Source organism: Triticum aestivum, chromosome 1D (assembly GCF_018294505.1).
Source record: "Triticum aestivum cultivar Chinese Spring chromosome 1D, IWGSC CS RefSeq v2.1, whole genome shotgun sequence".
NCBI classification, from domain to species: Eukaryota; Viridiplantae; Streptophyta; class Magnoliopsida; order Poales; family Poaceae; genus Triticum; species Triticum aestivum.
The window spans coordinates 10,590,495-10,603,874 of record NC_057796.1 but is presented as its reverse complement, the minus strand read 5'-3'; the positions used below and the strand labels follow the sequence as shown (position 1 = coordinate 10,603,874).

Here is a 13,380-nt window from a genome sequence, read left to right as displayed (position 1 = left end):
GATCATCCGGGCGTCACATTAGTCAACATATGACATGTTAATTATGCTGTCTAAAGTAAACTTACATTAGCAACCAAATACTCAACTATTTTATATCATAACCTATAAAAGAAAATGTCAAAAACAACTGTTTTAGCCTAGTGTAATTTGAATGCTAGATCAGACTCATGTTGATCAGGTTAATCGAAAGACCTTAATGCCACAGGAGCATCATGGTCTTGAGAGGCTTGAATTAGCTAAAGGACAAAATGCGGCCCAGCAACACACCGCTTCAACCTTTATGTTTTGTCCAGAAAGGTCGACCGCTGACCTGTGGTATTGGGAGGTGTTGCATCAGAAGGTCAATACTCACTGTAGTATGCTTTTAATCTTAATTTCACCTCCGTTTGTATATTGTGAGACTGAGGTAGTTAACTTAATGATTTTAAGTTAGAACAGAAAGACGAGAGCCCAATAGGTGGCAGTGGTTTCTCCATGAGGAAGTCTGGTGTAGCTTCAAGGACTGAAGGCAAGCACTTCTCTAGTTCTCTTATGCAATTGTACCAGCATCTCAGCTCAATACTCCGACAGTGTATTCTTCTCAGAATATTTTTTATGTTGTATCTACTTTAAACTATTTTAAATCACACCCTATAAAGAAGCAAATCTTACGTTCTATGCCTTCATGTATTTTAGATTACATGGTGCAGAGTAGTGGGTTGTTTCTACATGTTACATGTGTGCTAATATTTGTCTTCTGAATATTTTTATTGCATGCTACGTTTTTTTGACCAATTTCCTTACCTGCTTCTAATTCAAGGTTGATGTAACTTCCAAAAAAGAGAACCAATTGTAAGGCTTTCTTATTTCGCTTGTTGCGTTTTCAAGTTGCATGATGATCCAAATAAGAAACGATGATAAAATCATTTGCTATGTCATTTCAACCCTGGTTGCATGCATGCCTGATAGATGTGAATGGTAGCATACCCCCATAATGTTATGGCATGGAGTCAGGGACTGCATGTCATATTCCTGCAGCTTGCCTGATTCTGCAATTTCTATACTGAAATCTCAAAAGTACTTGTACCACCTATTTGAATGGATTTACTTGCAATACATGGTCCCACTAATCATACCTTTTGGGTTCTCTGGATAGCCAAAAGCTCAGAACACAAAAGCACAATTAACTGTTTGAAATTAATCTATTACTCCCAACACAGATGAACTCTGTTATGGTGAGCCCAGAAGCAGGTTGCCTGTGGCCTTGGGAACTGATAATGGCAAAGTGCCCGAAATCATGAAAAGACGTGGCATCTCTAGAGAGACTGACAGAATGGATGCTCGCAATAAGAAGGCCAAGTTAATGGTTGCTGAGCATGAACAAAGACGCCGTGTTGACTCAAGTACACAAGGTAATTATTTGGTGAAACGTCAGGTTTGTCTATGGTTCTTGTCTTGTTGCATCTTCCCTACCTTACCAGGACCAAATTCCTTTTCAAGAAACATAGGTCAGACCTTAGCTTTATTGATTAAATTGGTCTACCTGTTTGTGCAACATGACATTGCTGTGTTTGTGATATGCATGTAATTCTTAAAATCTATATCAGTTGATGTTGACAAATTACTTTACTGGAAAATGACGCCACTCATAGTGAAATGACCCTAGGTCAAATTTCGTTGGCCACCTGTCATGAAAAGGTGATTACTATGTTGATGGTTTTGTATGGTCTTGATCTTCCTGTGCAGCAATAGCTACGTAGTTGAAATATAGAGGAAGTCTGTTGTGCTTTACTCAGTTCAATGATATCAGCTAAGAGAAGCATATGTTATGTGTCTATTAAATAGCTATCCTTAAATCCTGTATCTGTATATAGTTACAGGGGTGGAAAGTTGGCTCTCTGTACTGCAGTCAACCTTAATCTTTTCTGAAACTAGACCATCAATCTTGATTAATAAGTCGGCAGTTCTGTGGTTGCAAACAATGAGAGAGCCTGGTGGTTGGTTATTCTTGTATTTCTCAAAACAGCTTCTTTGCGTGCCTTATAAGTTAATGGTGCGTAGGTGCGCTATTCCTTGAGAAATTGGCTCAGCTGTATTTGTGATGTGATGACACTCTTGTCATTTACTTTTGAACCTCTATGAGATCCACAATACAAAAACCTCTATGACTTAACCAAAGGTTTGAGATGACAATGTAAAGAAAAAGACATATATGATTTTTAATTTAACTTCATCCCATTAGGAAGTTTAGACATCACTTGGTTAATTTACCAGGATTTACCTACTGAATCGTCCCGTATCATGTCAAATCTCAGTTCCTTTGTTATATTGGAATACTCTCCACTGTTCTATGAAACCGGTCCGTTTCGGGCTAATTCTCCTCTGTTTCTGACCATTAGTGCTAGGGCTTGTTTCAGATGGTTTTCACTTGGAACCTATCTGAAATAAATGCTGGTGGCCTTATGGGAACTGGCTCAAGAATATTTCTACCTCAATTTACCACAACCTCATGGTGCATTTGATAGCATGGCACTGTTTGGCATCAATGCTGCCGACAATTGATCTGCCATGACATCAAAAATTTATGGCAGTCTTTTTCTAGAAACTGACCATATATAAATTGTTAATCCAAAACTCTATTCTCTAAGAAGTTGAAGTTATGTAGAACTGTATTTAATTTCTCCTGTGTGGACCCTGATGCACGTTGCAAATGTTTATCATCTTTTGAAGATATAGAAAAGGGATTTTTTTTTCGGCACTTGTTTCTTTGAAAACAGCATTTGAGATGCACAAAGCTGTGCTACGTCAGCATGTCTTAAAGCTTACTGATGTGTGTTATTATGATGATGCTCTGCTGCTCACTTGCCATTTGCCTAGCACCTAGTGCTTTTTAAGAGCATTGGCAGATGCTTACTTTTCAGGAGTAAGTTTTGCGTCAATGTTAATACTAAGGTAGTTATCAATAGTGTTTGGTCAACTCTACATCACTTGGTTTTATCAGTGGGGCAGGATACTTGTTTTATACTCCCTCTATTCCTAAATATAAGTCTTTCTAGAGATTTCAATATGAACTACATACAGATATAGTTAAAATCTTACCAAGTTTTGTCTTCCTTTAGGTTCACATGCTAGCACAATGGACGAGGCTGACTATAGCACTGATATCCTGACAGATGTGTGTAAAGAGGGACTATCCAATTATTTTCCTTCTCTCCTGGTGTCACCGTTTTATTTGTCCTTTCATTCATGTCTTCGTCTGGATGATTGTTTTAGGTGCATTTCATGGCAAGGAACAAAGCAATGTCGATGCATTTTATGAAGTGCGACCCTGAAGGGTATATATTTTCATACTGTGAACAATGCTTACCTGCGCTCTCCTTATATTGTTTTAATTCTGAAAGAAAAATAATAATCCATTTTGGTGTTTCTAGGACTGCATATGTTACTTTTGCTGACAGGGAAACTATTGAGGGTGCTACTTCTTTGCCTGGGACGTCATTCTCCTCTAGATTTTTCACAGTAAGACCCCCCTTTTTAATTGTCAAGCCCATGCCGTCATATGCAATAGCTCGTGTCATATTCTTTCTCCTGGTACTTGATGAAATTAATCTCATATTTCTGGAAGGGGAAAAAACGAAAGGAAAACTATGAGACAGGGTGATCCACAGTCGCGGCAACATTATTTTTTAGCAGCAGCCAGTGTTATTAAGCTTTTAACCCTGAAAGAAACAAGTTGTACTTGCAGGCAACCAAGAAAGGGGAGAGTCCACTGCCTGCCAGCTGCCTCTGTAACTGAAGAGCTGTGAGAGTGTATGTTAACCAAAGAAAATAGGCCTACTGATCTAAACCTTGCCCTGCCAGGAACGAAACTGTGACAGATCATGTACTTGATACAAAGTCTGACTGACCGCAGGAATCTTCCCAGTTTTTCTTTTCTCGGGATTTACCCTTACTTGTTACAGATACAGATAGATGAGGAGAATTTGGTTGACAGGTATGAAGAAACCTCTGAAATTGGCCGAGGTTATATTTTTCCATGGCATTTTGAGATGGCATGTGTCTGCGATCCACAAAATCAATAGAAAGCATGCCTTTTTCTGAATGTGGTTGTGGTTGAAAAACAGAAGGGCAACCTGATTAGTAGCATCAACATGCAATATTTTTGCTCTTTGTGCTGGCTCGGATGTTAATGTGTGTAATCTTGGTTTTGCGTTGCTCAGACCTATTTTGTGTCATTGTTACAAATTTTTGTTGCTGATGATCTTGTCATTTCAAGACCATTGAGGTTGAGATTGCACGGACACATGGACACATGATAGGTACTGGATTCACGAAATATGTTGCCTTGATGTATAAGGGAACTTCCTAAAACTAGAAGTAATCTGGAAGTAAATAATAATTATGTGACTGTGGCTTTAGATGAGGAGAACATTTTTCTTACTAATGGAGAAGGGGACAAAAATCCTGTTAACACCTGGTGTCCTGAAAGAGAGTTGGATATAGAGGAGTTTACTGTTGTTAGATCTAAAGAAAAAAGAAAGAAAAGGAAGCTCATGTTGTATCTAACATTAATGTAGAACTCAATGATATCTTAATTAATGAGGAACTTTACCTCCTTCAAGAGTCACATGAGAGGTGGCTTTTAAAAGGGGATAAAAACATTGCCTATTTCCAGAAGATTGCTAATGGAAAGAAAAGAAAAACTACTATTCACTCTCTATCTGCTAATGGTGTTACTGTTGAGGGTGCAGAGAATCTTTTGGTTCATGCTACTGAGAAACTATCTGACCTTGATAATGAAATGCTCAATAGACCATTTACTGTAGAAGAGGTTAACTGTGCTTTTTTTCTATGGATAATAATAATGCGCATGGTCCTGATAATATACCTGATGAGTTCATTCAGTGTTGCTGGGACATTGTACATGCTGATATTATGAAAATGTTCCATGCTTTTCACGCTGGCTCAATGGATGTGCAGAGGCTGAATTATGGGATTATTACCCTAATCACCGAATCTTCTTATGCTAATAAAATCCAACCGTTTCGACCCATTTGCCTCCTTAGATGCTTGTATAAATTGATTGATAAAGCTTAAGGGGAAGTCATTAGGTCCAGTATCACTCAAATTGCATTTGGTAAGGGGAAGTCATTAGGTCCAGTATTTCCTATTTTCACGTGTCTATGTTTTTTGTGAATAAGACTTCCATTGGAAAGTTTGGATAAACATCGTAGAGGGAGGTAGGAAGAGGTATTGTTTGTTTAAACGGTCTAGAGTGCGTGGATCTGAAACTAAAGGGGGGTTGGGTATTTTAAGAAGATAAAATTTAAGTTTCCTGGTTAAGTGGTGGTGGAAACTTGAACATTTTTTGACATTTTCAGGGCTAAATACTTCAAGAGAGATACAATTGCCAGTGTTAAAGGGAAGTTTTTTTCAAGTCTCCTATTTGGAAGGATCTTTTGAAAGTTAAAGAATTTTACATGCTGGGAAGGGGTAACTGTTAAGTCTAGAGATGTTGCTAGATTATGCAAAGAATCCTGGGATATAATGTTGCCTTATGTGAGAAATTCTCTCAATTAAGTGCTAGATACATCCATTTGAGTGACAAGATTTTTGGGATAGAGGGAGTATTTGACTCTCATCGGCCGGTGGTGGTGGCACCTATGGGCGCCGTTCCCCTTCTTGCAGGCACCGTCGTGGTGTTTCTTCGACCCGCTCCACCCCCGTATTTCCTTTTTTGGTCGAAAGCTTAGACTCGGTTGGTTCAGGGGTGACGGCGTCGTTCCTACGGTGTTTCTTCCCTTTGGGGCGTTGCTATGAAAACCCATTACTCTGACCGAAAAAGGCTTTCGCCCCGCTTTATATATAAAGCAACGATCATCAACACAACGATACGCACGCCACGACAATACACACACACAAGGCAGGATACATAGGCGCTGATCGCAGCAACACCACCCCTATCTACAAAGAGATGAAGCCGCATACGACGAACCGTAGACTCCAAGGCGGCGCCTTCAGGAAGGATACGACACCGGAGCGCCGCCACTGCCCGACCCGGGGGTCAGAGTTTTCCCTGGAACAACACAACGGGCAATGAGAGCCGCGACGACGCCTTCAAGAAGGGAACGAGCTTCGCCGCTGTCGGTCCGTCCGAAGATAGAACAGGTTTTCACCCCGGCCAACACTCACCGCCACCGAACGCTACACCTCGGTCACCACACCGCCAACATGGCCGCCGGGCGGCACCAAACCACGGGCTCTGCCCATGAGCACCGCGCTACCATCACCAAGGCCGCCGCCCCCGCATCCAAGACCAAGACAACACCTCACCCGAGACCCCTCGCTACCCCAACCAAAGAGACTAGCGGAAAGGCCCGTCCTTTCACACCCCTGAGCGGCCCCCAGCACCGAGACCAAATAGGCCGGTCAAAACTGGGCACCATCGCCCTGTCCTGAAGCACCGGGCGCGAGACGAGCTCGATCCTGTTGCCGGGCGCGAGACGAGGAGGTCAACACTGTTCTCTTAGAATAATTCAAGGTGCACATCGATCCGTCGAGGACAAGCAATCACACAACACGAGCCTGACTCCGGGATTTGTTAACGAGGTTCATCAACATGATGAGGATGACATTTGTAGACAACCTCGACGATGTGCGTGAGTCTTGTTGGTAGCCAGATCGGCGGGTGTGCCCTAGCTTGTGCGCGTGCTGTATCGGTTTTTGGCGGGGTTTTTTTTCGTAATTAACCGGGCAATTTTTTTTCTTTTTCTTAATGAAATCGGAGTCCCAGGAACGACCGAGATAGATGGGCCCGGGCACCCTGCCAAAAAATAGAAATTGGGTGGTCGTCCCACAGTTTCCGTCCCCTCCCACCGCACCTCGGACGCCGCCGCCGCCGCCCTCCACCAAAATCCGTCGCCGCTCGACACCTCGCACCGCTCGCCGTCGCCTCGCTGGATCCGGCGGAGATCCAGGGCCGCCGCTGCCGGCGCAACGCCGCGTCGACGACACGGTCCCCCGGTTCCTCAATTCGGCCTAGGGTTTCTCTCGGGAGGACGCGCGCCACCCGCTCACATGGCGAACGAGGTTGTTCTCGAAACTCGAATTGCCCCTCGCGTATCATCGGTTTCGCTCTGCTTCCTATCGTTTCTACTGCTCTGTTAAGTGTTCATCACAACTGCATTAGTTGCTAGCGTTTATTATACGCTATTAGCTACAACTTCCCAAGGAAGTTTGTAGATAACATTGGACAGTGAAATGGGTCGGAACTTTGCTAGAATCTGGAGGATAAGTGGTATTTGGAGTTAACAAAATTACATAGTATACATGTTTACTTTCACCACTGGTTCGTCAGTGAAAGAGGCACGCAATAAGAGCACACTAGCTTATTCATGTGATGATCAATAACAATTGTTGGCCCAAACTGGGTAACCAACTCTCGTTCGGTTCTTTCTTGAACCGTGAAAAGTGTCTAGAATTAATCCGCAGTATGCTGTGTTTGATATATTTTTCAACAGTTATTATGACATGCCATCAGGTTTACAGGTGTTGGCAATTCTGTTTCTTCTTGCTCTGGTTGTCTACAGGGGTTGAAAAAAAAATGTTGCCTTCTTGTCACTAGCTGACAACCATTGAACTTGGGACTGGGACCTCTGTCGTTCCTCTTGCCAACATATCTTTCGGCTTCTGTATGATCCTTTTATCATTCACTGATGGAGCTGACCCGATCGACGCAGCCTGATTTTCACCTAGCTTATGCTGAAGGCGCCTTATCTCCTTTTCTGACACCATCAAAGGAGGTGAGGCTCCAGGGTTTCACCGAGGATCATACAGCATCAAGTTTATCTTACGTGTCGGTGTCACAAATTCTGTACATGACCACCCTTTTGCCAAGCCTCAGCTACCATGTTTCTCATCGCTCTCATGTCGTTGTTCTCATATACTGGAAATATTTCTCAGTTTGCTTTCAATCGGTTACTGTGTCCTCACCAGCAGTGCACATTGAGCGGAGTTAGTCGTAGGGGTTTGTTCCACTACCTCAGCTACCATGTTTCTCATCGCTCTCATGTCGTTGTTCTCATATACTGGAAATATTTCTCAGTTTGCTTTCAATCGGTTACTCTGTCCTCACCAGCAGTGCACATTGAGCGGAGTTAGTCGTAGGGGTTTGTTCCACTAGAGTACCCAGGAAAAGACGTTGAAATTTCTCGCCTCACTAGGGCTTGGTTGAGGTGCACCTTCACATTACGAGGTTCTTGAATGATAATTCTCGGAAGTATGCTATCTTCCACTCTTCATGTTCATTGCGACCAAATTGCTCATGCTCATGAAGGGTTTCAATAAAGTCACCCACTTAAGAAGGAACCAACTATTCCCGTTAAGCTTCCTTTTAGGATTGCCATAAAATCAGGCTCATCTCCTTTGTTTCCTTCAGAACCATCAGACAAGATGACGCCAAACTGAGACCATAGAGATTGCAGCCATGCAGTGACATCCTCCTCCAGAAGAGAGACAGGCTTTCAGTACATCTCTTGCATGGAACATTCAGTCTATGTGGGAGCCAATTCTCGGCTGAAAGATCTCCACCTGGGTTTATTCATCTTTGTTCTGCAGAGGAACACCACCATAGGATTATACAATCCACTAAATTGAAGATTTCATGAACTGCCTCCGGCTTCCAAAGCACTGGCAGTTCATACTTGGCAGATACATTGTGGGTCTTTCTTTTATCCTACACTGTAGGGCAAAAGTCCCACAGCCATTGTGGGTCTTTGACCCTGGCTGATGATGCATTCGGGGGCGAGAACTCCATTTTTCGTGTCTTAACTTCCATCTCTGACCCTGCCTCATCAGCCGAATCATCGATGGTCATACACTGTCCATTGGACACCACTGCAAGAGCTAGTGCAGGACCACTATCCAACCTCGTCACTTCATTAATCTTCTTCCCTTCCTGCCTTTGGTCCTGTATCCATTTCCTTGGTATCTGTGTCAATTGAGTGACGGGAACCAGAATTAAATCCTTTGCCACAGGAACTATAGTGCCTGACGACTAGTTTTAAAAGCGATGTAGTACCCTCCTTGGTAACTTGTGGCTCACCTTATTTTTCTCTGTATCCAACTATTTGTTCTTCGGTAGCAAAGATGACAACTTAAGGCTGGTTTACACCAAGAGATTGATTCCCTGCTTTTGCTTGCTCAAGAGGTTGACTGATCAAGTCCTTCTTCCTCTTCTCTTCTGGTAGTCTCAGTTTCTTCCCACACGGTAGGATTCCGTGGTCATCCTTGATCTCAGCTGTAATATCAGCTTTCCAATGCTCTTCAGCGCGTTGAGTACATACTCCCTCCGTTCCATATTACTCGTCGCTGATTTAGTACAAAGTTGTACTAAATCAGCGACGAGTAATATGGAACAGAGGGAGTACGTATTATGGCGGGCAGCCATGGTTTGTAGCTATTTGGTGAAGCTCCCCAGCTCTGTTTATTTACCTGAACAAGACACGTCTTATTTGAATTGACTGAATAAGTCAGAAAAGAAAAATATTTCTTTTGGGAATACATTACTAGATGGACATGTTCTGTCTAGTCAGTTTAAATGTTTCACTTGCATTAGTTGCCATTCTTGTTTGCTTTTTGTTCATTAGTGGGGTTGCATTCAACCTGTATTTTGTATGTTTCAAAGTCCACATAGTGATCAGTTTTTGCGCTTCTTCATTAGACATTTCCAAGTTCTCATTTTGTAGGTGTGCATGCGTTCAACTTTTGATCTCATCCAGAGTTGTGAGCGGTTTCAGAAACGTGGCCATGGGTTTGCTGAGGAGGGCACAAGCAAGAAAAAGTTAGCTACTTCACCATCTCCATCTTCTATCGCAGGCAGACAGGTTTGTAGCTCCTTACTCGACGTCGAGGGGTTCTTTTCGAATTCAGTTCAATTGTTTCACTTGCGCTTGTTTTCATTTGCTTAGTTCTCAGCCAAAGTATTTTTTTTGTATGTCGTATTAGTGCATACATTTCTCAGACCTGTGTTTTGAAGTCCCTAAAAAAGTGATTATAAGATTTCCATGTGTAACATGTGTTTGATTTATTATTTTGTAGGCTTCATTGTCGAGTTCTGATCTCATGCTGAGTTGCGAAGGATTTCAAAAGCATGGCTATGAGTTCCCAACGACACATGTCAGCCATCGGTTGCTTTACACCACTGGTGCTGAAAGTTGCCTCAGTGATAATGGCAACGCCACTGCTGCTAAGGACAGCCTTAGCAACAATCTCGACCTAAAAAATGATGACAATCTTGGAAACATCCCTTGTTACGATGATTTTCTCCCTCTTGAGGATGATTCCGGTGATACGCTTACACATGATGATGGTACTTCCTCTCCCTCCCTGCCCCACTCTCATTTACATGTATGCATGCTAAGGTTTTCTTATTGAAGAATATAATCAGAACTGGCATTCAAGGGCAAATTCTGTTTACTTGTCTGTATCAGGGATAGGAATTATCCAAAGGGTTAGTCCTATGGAATATATCAAAAGGCTACTATTGAAGAGATCTGCGTTGAGTATCTCTTCTGCTGAGTTAGGTGTCAATACGAAGTTAAGTATGATTCCAGAATCTTCGAGAGATTTTAGGCATAGTGGTGATCTTTGTTGGCACGAGTATTGTCACATGAGTGAAGTATCTCAGAGTAAGCAACTTTTTCCTTACCCTGTGTCTATTCACTTTATTTGCAGACACGTACTTATATACTGAATAAATATCCTTTTTTAGCTGTTTTGCCACCAAAGCGATATACTCGGTGCGAACCATTGACTGCGGTGCGGTGCTTTCACGAGCCACAGGCAATGCTCCAGGTTTTTTCTATCAAGCTGAAGGCATATCTCCAAGCTATAGGCAGTTCAGTCGAGGTATATGGTTTTGTTGCAATCCGGGATGGTGAGGATTATCACCGAAATTATCTTTTCAATCGACCCCGAACTGACCCAGTGACCATCAACACGGTAATTACTTTTACACCTTAAATTTGACTTGATATTTTGGTAGTAAATATGCATATAATGGTCTTCTGTATTGTCTAGTCAAGCTTTTGCGGCTTTTTACTTCTATTTTTGTATGGACATGTTTACATTAGAGTAAAATGAACAGTAGGTGCTAAAACTATTTAAGGGTTGCCAAGCTAGTCCTAATACTAAGAAACTTAACATCTAGATCCTAAAAGTTTGCTAAGTGTGTCACCTGCAGTCCTATCTTCACTGCATCAGCTTTGGCTTGCACAGGTGGCAGGTTGATCTCTGCCATGTGGCAACATTTTGCACAAAACCCCCGGAAGGGTCCTCTCTTTGAATTTTATTACTCCTCATCTTTGCACGTATCATCTATTCCTCTCTCTTGCCCCCCTCTCCACCTATGCTGATATCATCTAGCCATCAACCTAACCAAAACACTTGAAATCCTCGTACATAGGCTACTAGCGTGGCACAAAGCAAGAAAAAAAACAAGACAAAGAAACATGGAAGCAAAGGGGATCGATCACGGTGGTGTGCATAACATGTGGAGGCAGTGCTACAACAGCGGCACCATAAAATTGACCAATGGGAAATAACAAGGGGGCAGAGAGGAAGGCGCACACTAGACTTATCGAGCTAGAACTCACCAATGGTGGAGGTGGAGGGCAGCGGCTCGACATCTGATGTCGGGGACAAACATTCCAATTGAAACATGCGGTACGTGGGACAACAAGTCTGTGGTGGGGATGTGTCCGGCTCGTTGTGGTGCTCCTCTACGTGGGTGGAATCGGGTCAGCAGGCTCCGGTGATTGCTGGTGGCGGCGGCGACCTGCCACATGACAGCGGTCAACCTGCCACATGTGCAAGTCAAAGCTGATACAACGCGAATAGGACTGCGGGTGACACACTTAGCAAACTTTTATGACCTAGAAGTGCATAGTATTAGGACTAACTAGGCATCCCTCAAATAGTTTTAGGACATGATGTGTATTTTACTCTTTACATAATCTAGGTAAATTTGTATGTTTGTCTTGCATATAATGCTTTTACATTCATTGATCACGGTACAGGATTAGCATAACACTTGACAGTAAAGTTGGAACTTGTGAGCATATCTTACTTAGAAATGCACACTGTTCACTTCTTTTGGCTCTGAAAGCCCTCAAATGTGATGAATGCATCACAGCACACTTCCTTGGTAAGCTTAACTTAGATGACATGATAAATAAAATTAAGCACATGTGGATTATTTTTAAGACATTCATGCTGATTTGTTCTGAAAAGTTCCATCTCATTTGACGTCTCAACTAACTTTGCTATATAGTTGCAACATCTCTGCTGATTCGTTGCCATCAAGAAAAGATTCTGACATGCTAATTCTTTTCCCTGTCGAAATTCAGACCAGCGACTACCTGCCTTTGATGAGTCCGAAAAGAGGCATGTCCATGACATTTGAATGCTTGATGGAAGTTGATATCAGAATAAAGGGAGATATAGAAGATGTCACTTTGGTCGATGGGTGTTCCGATCTTATCGAGAGTCATTGTCTATATGACACAGAAATTGAGTGCACAATGGATGATACAAATGGTGCGGCCATGTTCGATTTTATCATCTTTCGTAGAGCGCTTGAGGCGACGGTAGAGTTGAATTTCACAAAGGTGCCCACAGGAGGCATGGAGGTGAAGATGTGTGGATACACGGCGATTTCGGAGAGCCTGTATGACTTCATGGGCGAGCAGCGTGAGTGTGATCGGTTCGTTGCCTCTGCTGGGAGACATCCACAATACTTCATAGCGGCTGTGCCGTTTGAAGATACACTGTTTGTTGACTTCATGGAGGGAAAGCTGTCGATTCCTTTCAAGGCAGCAGTTCATGGCAGCCAAGAGAGAGAATACCATTTCAGCAACGGTGCGGTGGTGTCGGTGACGGTTTCTTGGTCGTCGACCTATTACTGAACCTAGCAAGATATATAAGTATGCAGAGTGTCAACTAACCGCCACCTGTTGGATCTTTTATGTAACTTGATAGATTGTAAACTATGTTTATGTCGCTTTGTGCGACACACATCGACTTGTATGCAGTATTCTTATTGAGTAAAACTCGGCCTTTGCGCAGTGAGAGTAATGTGACCAACACCTCAAACACATCTGGCAATGGGTTGCTTGCTAAAATTTTCCCCATGTTTTAAGCATAATGAACCACCATAAGACTGAAATGCAGATGCGAGCAAGACCAGTAGTTGCAGGGAAAACCTAAAATACTAATACATCCATAAGCATGATCATTGTTTACTAAGTTTCTATAGCTTGCTCTGTAAACACGATAAGATTACTACTTAGGCAATCAAATTCTACGGCAGTCTGTGTATAGTCGCCTCGACAGTCTGAGGCA

General features: G+C 42.6%; 1 protein-coding gene across 2 annotated transcripts; it reads left to right on the top strand.

Annotated features, from left to right (window-relative positions):
* The first annotated feature begins 6,795 nt into the window (after nt 1–6,795).
* Nucleotides 6,796–13,109, top strand: LOC123179892 (uncharacterized). 2 transcript variants are annotated; one of them, XM_044591797.1, is made up of 6 exons: nt 6,796–7,068; nt 9,777–9,863; nt 10,078–10,348; nt 10,470–10,667; nt 10,751–10,980; nt 12,387–13,109. In XM_044591797.1, exons 1-6 carry the CDS (start codon nt 7,057–7,059, stop codon nt 12,942–12,944), a joined length of 1,356 nt encoding a protein of 451 aa, XP_044447732.1. In that variant the 5' UTR covers nt 6,796–7,056; the 3' UTR covers nt 12,945–13,109. The 2 variants fall into 2 exon arrangements, with proteins under 2 accessions (XP_044447732.1, XP_044447731.1); XM_044591796.1 differs by having other exon boundaries at nt 9,726–9,863.
* The last annotated feature ends 271 nt before the right edge of the window (nt 13,110–13,380 follow it).